The sequence below is a fragment of the Dermacentor albipictus genome, chromosome 8, assembly GCF_038994185.2.
Source record: "Dermacentor albipictus isolate Rhodes 1998 colony chromosome 8, USDA_Dalb.pri_finalv2, whole genome shotgun sequence".
Lineage (NCBI taxonomy): Eukaryota > Metazoa > Arthropoda > Arachnida > Ixodida > Ixodidae > Dermacentor > Dermacentor albipictus.
This window is the reverse complement of record NC_091828.1, coordinates 97,630,945-97,639,824: the sequence shown is the minus strand read 5'-3', so window position 1 is coordinate 97,639,824 and position 8,880 is coordinate 97,630,945. Positions and strand designations below refer to the sequence as shown.

The following is an 8,880-nucleotide window of genomic DNA, read 5'->3' as shown; positions in this document are numbered from 1 at the left end:
CGGACGCTGATTTGATCTCGATCGTGCAACGGCGCTGTTTGACGATTGACGTGGCTACCAGCTAGGGCTTCTTCGGCCAGCAAGAAGATCCGTTCCATGCAAAGAACAGACGTCCCATGCAGAGAACAGACGTCACAAGCAAAGAACAGACGTCACACACAAAGAACAGACGTCGCGAACCTGCACGGTGTGCAGCGAGGCATCGAACACAAAAGTAAAGGACGCGAACGCGGTCGCGGACGCTGATTTGATCTCGATCGTGCAACGGCGCTGTTTTTTGCCTGTTCATCAATATGCGCTTTCCCTGTGGCACACCAGGCGTCGCATCATCGATTCCAACGTATATATATGTGCTTACAAGTTGACATAGGCGGCTTTACGCTCCCGGCACCGCTGAGTCCGCTACCTTGTATTTTAGTACACTGTAGCTTGCGGCTAGCAACAAACAAATTTCGCCGCCGTCTATAATTTGTGTACCGCCAAAGCATCCGGACGCTTTGACGAAAATCAAAGCAGGCATCAGCTGCTTCCTCGTGCTGCGTTACTTCACCAGCTTGGAGCAAGCTTAGGTGTCATCGTTTTTATTCCAACCAACATTGTAGGAACAAGCAATGGCGCCGCTTCAAGCCAAGTTTTGTCAAGAGGAACTGCCTTCGATGCTCTGAAGAAAGCAAGTACAACTTGGAACCAGACTGCGGCTTCCCTCTTACGTCCTGTGTTGATCTATTCGAGTATGTAGTGCCTGTGACACCTTGGTCCTGTGAGTAAGTGTTGACCTTTCTTCTGATTCTTCTTGCCTTGGTTTCAGTGACAGGAATACTGCTCCTGTAAAGAACTTTCTACGTAAAGCGACAAGGTGCTCATGTAACCGTTTTTTCAATTGCGGGTAACTTTTATAAAGAAAACGGTCACAGGTTGTCGCTCGCGAAAAACAATGTAACGAAAACGTCTTATAGCATTATTCGCTCATATCTTTGCAATCGTTCTGCCCACGTACCTTTCCTAGGTCGGTACCTAAGATATTTACCTTTTCGATCCTTTATTTATGATTTAAGATTTATTTAAGTATAAGGTCTTTACCTTGAGACCTTTTCGATCCTTTATTTCCATCTCACCGCCCATACCGCAAATCACGTGATGCTGATGCAATATTCGTATATGTTGGTCACGGGCCGGTGCTGGTAGAGGGAATCGCGTAGCTTCAGCAGGAAGCCCAACCGAAACCAGGTACCGAATATCCACGGGGAGAAGCACATAGTGTACCTTCGGTCGTAGTTGACGTCGTACACGGCCAGGCCCAAACTAATATCCAAAGCTTCGGGAGTCCAGGCGTCGCAGATCTGCGCAAGGTATGTGCACGTGGTTCCATCGAAGCACTTTTATCCCTCAGACGTCGCCAATGATGCGGTCAGCGCTGAGTGCTCTGCATGCAGATGGCTACGTGCTCTTGTTGCGCCTCTCTGAAGAGCAATTTTTAATCATGCGCAGCCTTCTCCTTCGCTTGTATTGGATAGTTTTGTTATTATTATTATTATTTTGTTGGCGTCGCCGACACCACTGTTCCCTAGTTTCAAGATGATTGAACCGGTTCAACGTCACAAATCAACACAGGAGCTGTCAGCGACGCCCTCCGTTTATATGGCAGTTTTCCGCTTTATAGCCAAAAACTGCTTATGGGTGTTGACCAAGCCTAGCTTCTTAACAAGCGCTGAAATAATAATGAAGGGAAAATCAGACATGCACCCATTCGTAGGATTTGCTACAAGGGAAACCCATACGGGTTCCTCGAAAGAAAAGCCTCGCAAGAAAAATTCGTCCTGGTCAGGGGCTCGAACCCGGGACAACCGCCTTTCCGAGGCAGCCGCTCTAGCATCTGAGCTAACCAGGCGGCTAGCAGACAGCAGGGCCAAGTCGAATTTTTCAACAACTCGCGAAAAGGCAAGAGTTTGACGTAATAGTTCTGCGGAAGCCCGCAAAGTGGAGTCCAGGACCAGGACGAATTTCTCTTCAACTGCGAGACTTTTCTTTCAAGGAACCCGTATAGGTTTCCTTTGTAGCAATTGCTACGAACGGGTGGATGTCTGGTTTTCCCTTTATTAATTACTTCCCTCCACCTTGCGGGTTTCCGCGGAACTATTATTACGTCAAGCACTGAAATATCGGCGTGTGTGTCCTTTTCCTTCAAGTTGTACTCAGTGTTCGCGCTGGTTTCTCAAGTTGCTTTTGCCTGTCGGTTGTACACTCGAGATATCTATAATCACGGAAAACTTTACGTACAGCAGGAAGTCGTATTTACTGTTGGCAGTCGCTTCATAACCTAACCGTTTCTAACGCCTCTCGGGCACGACATACTATGGAGGCTTCGGAAACAGACGTTACCAGCGAGAGCTCTCACAAAGTACAACTTTCTGTCTAATCTGCTTAAATGGTTTAATCAGTGAGAAAGTAAACAGGTGAACAAAAAATAAAATCCGAATACATGCCAACTGAAATATCGGAGGCAACAGCCGTCATTCACCGACTGTGTGCGAGAAGGCCCTACAGTGCAGGCTCTCTAAATCCAGCATATATTAGCCTGCACAGTAACCCTAAAGCCGCGGTAATCACAGAAGCGTTAAGGTCAACTGTAACATAGTTGCGGACCGTGTAAGAAGCCTCGTTTCAGATAGGGTAGTTAAGCCTCCGTGCCTAACTTTGGGTTCAAAGTACGAGTGGCTGCTTCAAGAAAAAAAAACGAAACCAAATAAAACAATACCGAAACTGGATAGCGAAACTGGATAGCGAAACTTAATACCGAACCTGATACCGAAACTGAATGAAACTCCGCCATCACTGCTCGCCGGAAGTGACACACGACCGAGAAGGTTGAGAACCAGCGCAGCTTCTCTCTACGACTTCGGAGGTTGGCTTGACCACGGTGCTCGGAAAAAAATTTTCGGTGGGGTGGGGACAATGGGTGGGGAGGGCACTGGCTGGGGCTAACGTAACATTCACTAACCACCAGGTGCACTGGCCGTTCGCTTAGGCGTTGTTTAAAAGTAGTTAGTAAAGAATTTGACAATAACCACGCCCTGCAGATTTGGCAAGATCTCTTTAACAGGCTATACTGCTCCACTCATTCATAACCAATTTAGTGAAAGTGAAATTTAATTGATCTCGACTTTAAGACAGACGTGCAATTGGCTTCGCCGTCTAACACAAGTTTGTAAACTTGCACATACCGCGGTTACTGATGAGCAAGAGCAAGTGCGTTCGGCGGTATCGTGTGCAAAAAGGTACCTCAACTTCCTTAGAGGTGAACTTTCTTTCTGATAAGAGTTCGGTTCTTGCTCCTCTTCACTAAGTTTTTTTTATCGAATATAACTTGGGCATTTAGTGTTACGTGACCATTGGGTAACGCAAAGCGAGATAAAGGGATTTACTTCCTGTTCAGTAGTCGTAAAGATTGATCTTCGTTGAATTTCTCAAAGCTTGTAGTAATTGCAAATGTCATTCCCAGTTGACCTGCTTCGGACACTCCACCTGGGCTAACCAGTGCAGAAATTCACATTCAAACAAGAACGCAAAGAAAACGTACAAAGGAGCATTTTTAAGTCCTCATATGAATGTGAATTTCCGCCCTGATTAGCTGATGTTAAATTTCCGTCTCACATTGCTCAATACTTGATAACCCACCGGCATGAATTCGTTAGTCCCAACAGCTGTGTCATGAGGCGATTAGCCCAAGGCTAATGAAATACTTCCAATTAGCTAAACTTAAGAGTTACTTTTTTGTGCAAGCGATATCCACTTTCTCTGTGCGTCCACATCATGCGCTAGAATTGCGCTGTCTGCCACAGGCTAGATTTAAAATTATGCGGGTTACATCGCCTGCGACTGCTGAGCTGACTACAGGCTGGCTGTGATAAATCCTGCGTAAGCCATAACATCCAACTCGGTGAGAAATTAAACGTAAGCAACTGTCATTCTCAAACATCCAGATGTAGGGCGTGCTGTGAATGCCCCGTGAACCATACCACACAGCCGAAGAAGATATAGGGTGAGAGCGCGGAATAGCCCGCACACTTTTGACAAGACTAGTAGATATCGGTTCCACTCTTCGACGATGTGTAGCACATTCTAGATGGTCCACTATACACGGCGTCGTTATACTCACCTTCTCACGTAAGGAATGTGGGTTCTCAAACGTTACGGCGAAACCACCCGCATGGTCGTAAGCGATCGTGGACTGGAACTTGCCGTCGTATTTTATGTTTGTGCTGTACCCAGAATTCGGGTTGTCGCAGATCTAGATTTAAGAAAGAAAAGACAGTATGTGGAGAAGATAAGTAGTTCCCCATAGACCTGAAATGATTGTAGTCAAACATTGTTCCACGCGCGCATTGCATAATTGTTGCTCAACTCTAAGGATGAGTCACATGCTATTACACGCAGGCACTTGTTTTATCTGACTGGGGTCGACGGCACATTGAGTGAATGAGAGAGTGAATGTTGACTTGGTGCTGGCGGTTACAGCATCGCGTATCGCTGGTAGTTTAGTGTTGTGAGGGACTCCTTCGCGGTATACTATGGGCTAACAAGTGACGAATTAACCCTAAGCCTAGCACGTGACAAGTGATGAGTCTCCTTCTCGAAACGTTGGCTCCGAGCTGCCTGTTGCCTGTGGTACAGACTATATATATATATATATATATATATATATATATATATATATATATATATATATATATATATATATATATATATTGTTGCAGGAAGAAAGCAGGCCTACGAATGTAAAATAATGTATATTTACAAGTGAGGTTAATGGCGTTCAGGCAAGTGCCAGACTTCGTCTTCCTCTCGACGAATCCAACTTCTTCCTTCACTTCACCGTAACATCACCCTCCCGGTGGAGTAGCGCCGTCCCGGTGCAAGTTATGGAGCCTCACTTAATGGGGGGACATAGGGCTTCAGCCTAGCGACGTGAACAACATCGCTGGTGACGTTGGAATGCACTGAAGGCTGACCGACTGGGGCGATCTCGTATGTCACGTTGGACAGTTGGCGTAAGATCTGGTTTGGTCCAGAATAACGGGAAAGTAGTTTTTCGGACAAGCCGACGCGACGTCAAGGCGTCCAAAGAAGGACAAGGGAACCAGGTGAAAAATGGGAGTCTCGGTGCCGAAGGTCGTAGCGTCGCTTTTGAGAAGCTTGCGAGACAGTGAGGCGATGACGGGCGACTTCTCGGGCCTGGGCGGCTAAGTCAATAGCATCGCGAGCGTAAGCATTGCTGGGTGATTGTACTGCGAAAGGTAGCAACGTGTGAAAAGGCAAGGTTGGGTCGTGGCCATACAATAGGTAAAATGGTGAAAATTCGGCAGTATCGTGACGGGACGAGTTCTATGCGAAAGTGATGTATGGTAAAGCGACGTCCCAGTCGCGGTGATCGTCGGAAACGTACATGGCCAGCATTTCAGTTAGCTTGCGGTTGAATCGCTCGGTGAGGCCGTTCGTTTGAGGGTGGTACGCGGTAGCAATCTGGTGTTGTGTAGAACAGGAGCGGAGCAGATCATCGACGACCTTCAATAGAAAGTAGCGGCCGCGATCCGTCAGCAACTGGTGAGGGGCGCCGTGGTGCAGGATGACGTCGTATAGTAAGACGTCGGCAACATCTATAGCGCAGCTGGTAGGTAGCGCTCAAGCGATGGCATATCTCGTAGCATAATCGGTTGCCACAGCAATCCATTGGTTTCCTTTGATGGAAATTGGAAAGGAGCCAACGAGGTCTAGGCCCACACGGTAGAAGGGCTCTGTAGGGGTGCCAATTGGTTGCAGCAAACCAGCGGGAGGCATAGCAGGCGTCTTCCGGCGCTGACACAGGTCGCAAGAAATGACATAACGGCGCACAGAGCGATAAGTGCCGGGCCAGAAGAAGCGTCGCCGCAGGCGGTCGCATGTTCGAGTGATGCTCAGATGTCCAGCATAGGAGCGTCGTGAAGTTGCTGGAGCACGACTAGTCGAAGGTGCTGGGGAACGACTAGGAGGAGCTCCGGGCCGTCAGGACGAACGCTACGACGGTATAATGTTCCATCGCGGAAGGTGAACATCCGGAGGGACGGGTCATAGGACGAGGAGCTTAGGCGTTCCATAAGCGTTCGAAGAACAGGATCTTTGCGCTGCTCGTCGCCAATATGGAGGAAGCCGGAGAGGGATAGAACACTGATGTCCGAGTCTGCATCAGTATCGTCCGGTGGATCCACTGGATTGCGGGACAGGCAGTCAGCGTCTTTATGCAGGCGCCCTGATTTATACATTGTAGAAAATGTATATTCTTGTAGACGCAAGCCCCAACGTGCAAGTCGTCCAGTGGGGTCCTTCAAAGAGGAGAGCCAGCAGAGGGCATGATGATCGGTTACGACGCAGAAGCGCCAACCGAAAAGGTAGGGCCGAAATTTCGCGACCGCCCATACGAGCGCGAGACATTATCTTTCAGTAATGGAGTAATTTCGCTCGGGCGTGGAAAGAAGGCGGCTACCGTAAGCGATGACATGGTCTTGGCCCTGCTGACGCTGAGCGAGGACAGCGCTGATGCCATGACCTCTCGCGTCAGTTCGTACTTCAGTGGGCGCAGAAGGGTCAAAGTGTGACAGAATTGGGGAAGTTGTAAGCCGCTCAATCAGGGTGGAGAACGCTTTCTCCTGCAGTGGTCCCAAGACGTCTTTCTTAAGAAGGTCAGTGAGAGGGTGAGCTATGTCAGCAAAATTTTTCACAAAACGCCGGAAATAAGAGCATAAGTCCAGAAAACTGCGGACATCGTTGGTTGGACAAGGTACAGGAAAATTTCGCACGGCGTGAACTTTCTGTGGATCAGGTTGGATTCCGGCGGCGTTGACGAGATGGCCGAGCATGTTAATTTCACGGCGACCGAAATGGCATTACACGGAGAGTATGGTTGTGAGACGAAGTCTGGCACTTGCCTGAACGCCATTAACCTCACTTGTAAAATAATGAACCAGCTTCGGCAGATGTTTGGCGCTCCCAACGTTCGCTCTGAGGTCGCCAAGAAAAAGCTTGATGGACGCACGCAACTTCCCGGGGAAACATACACCTCTCATATCGAGGACGTCCTCGCCCTTTGTCGCCGTGTTGACGCCACAATGACAGAATCTGATCGTGTTCATGACATGCTAAAGGGCATTGCCCACGTCGCGTTCAACGTACTGGCGATCAAGAATCCAAATACCGTAAACGATGTGATCGCGACTTAACACCTGGACGCACGGCAGGCCATCCATTTACAACCTCTCACCGGTGACGCGCCTCCTTTGTCGGATACCGACCTGCGTCTACTGATTCAGACTCTCATACGCAAAGAGCTCCAAGCCTGTGGCCTGCTCAGTCCCCCCGTTTTCCAGTCTCAGCCTTCGGTTCCTGGCCTGCGCGACATCATCAAAGAGGAGCTTTCCTCCATGACCTGCGCTGCGAGCTGTGGCCCTCCTTCGCCATCCACCTCGTATGCTCAGGTTGCGGCTATGCAACCAGCGTCCATTCGGACAGCGCCTCCTGCTCCTTCTACTGGCCCCAACCATCTGGCGACGCTACCATCCCGTCCGCCTGCCACAGGATTTTACACTACCCGGCCTACGCCCCACCCCATTTGTTATTATTGCAGTGTCCGGGGGCACATATCGCATTTTTGCCGAAGACGGCAACAAGACGAACGCCGTGGCTACGATATTTATGAGAGAGACCCGTTGCTTCCTCCGAGTCCTTACGAGCGCCGGCTCTCCCCACGCTCACGTTCTCCACCTCCCGAGGCGCCTCGTAACTACTGTCCAGGTCGCCGTTGCTCGCCCTCCCCTCTCCGACGCTCCACATCAGCCCTGCAACCGGCCACCCGCACTCCTGACTACCGTTCGGTAAACTAGATGATGCAGTTTGTGGAGGGAAAGCTGCATGGCTCGCACAGACTACAATTCCTCCAGCGTGCCCGGCCAATACTTTATTAGTATGTGTAGAAGGTGTACCAGTCCTAGCATTTCTTGATACGGGAGCACCTATTTCCATTACTCACGCTAGCTTGTGCGCTCGTCTACGCAAAGTTACTACACCTTACAGTGGAGCTCTTCTTCGTGGTGTAAACAATGTTGTGATTCGGCCATCGGCCCAATGCACCGTTATAGTTTCGATCGACGAGTTACGCCGTCAAATCCAGTTCGCAGTGTTGACTTCCTGTGCTCACATGCTTATACTAGGGTGGTACTTCGGTGTCGGCTTTCATCTTGTGCCGTCAACGCCTCGTTAACTTGACAAAGAGCGACCATTCCGACGACGTGCACGAACCACGCCTTCGCTTACGATCTGCTGACGATTGTATGGTGCCCCCTTGTCGCGAACAACTCCTTGTAGTTAACTCTCACATCGCCGATGGTAACGTTTTAGTTGTACCGACAGCCGATTGCTTATCCAAAGGGACACCCAGCCTTGTTCATTTCACCAACGGCATGGCCACTTTGGCTGCACTCAACACAACCAATGAGCCAGTTCTGCTTTCTAAAGGCGCCGCTCTCATGTGCGTCTTGGACACACAGCCTGTCTCTGTGCTTACCTCGACTACTGCTGTTTCACAACCACCCACAGCAATGAATCCCGTCCCTGCTTCTGTTCTCGCTAGTACCATCGGATCCGATTTAACGCCACAGCAGAGGGGGGAGTTACTCGCGTTGTTATCCAAGCATAAAGACTCCTTCGACGTACACTCTCCTCTTCTGGGACAGACTTCTGTGATGGTTCATCGCATACACACAGATGGAACTTCCATCGTGCGCCGGCGGCCATATCGCGTTTCTTCCGCTGAACGTCAGATCACCGATACCCACGTTGCCGACATCCTGAAAC

At 49.5% G+C, this 8,880-nt stretch overlaps 1 protein-coding gene across 1 annotated transcript in view; it reads right to left on the bottom strand.

Moving 5' to 3' along the window:
- Positions 1–556: 556 nt before the first annotated feature.
- LOC135912935 (uncharacterized) overlaps positions 557–8,880 on the bottom strand; it is a 42,695-nt gene continuing 34,371 nt past the window's right edge. Inside the window, exons 11-12 of the mRNA XM_070523789.1 lie at positions 4,157–4,288; positions 557–1,340 (exon numbers count right to left, since the gene is read on the bottom strand). Coding sequence (XP_070379890.1) covers positions 1,131–1,340; positions 4,157–4,288 — 342 coding nt within the window. The 3' untranslated portion in view covers positions 557–1,130. The remainder of the gene's footprint in view (positions 1,341–4,156; positions 4,289–8,880) is intronic.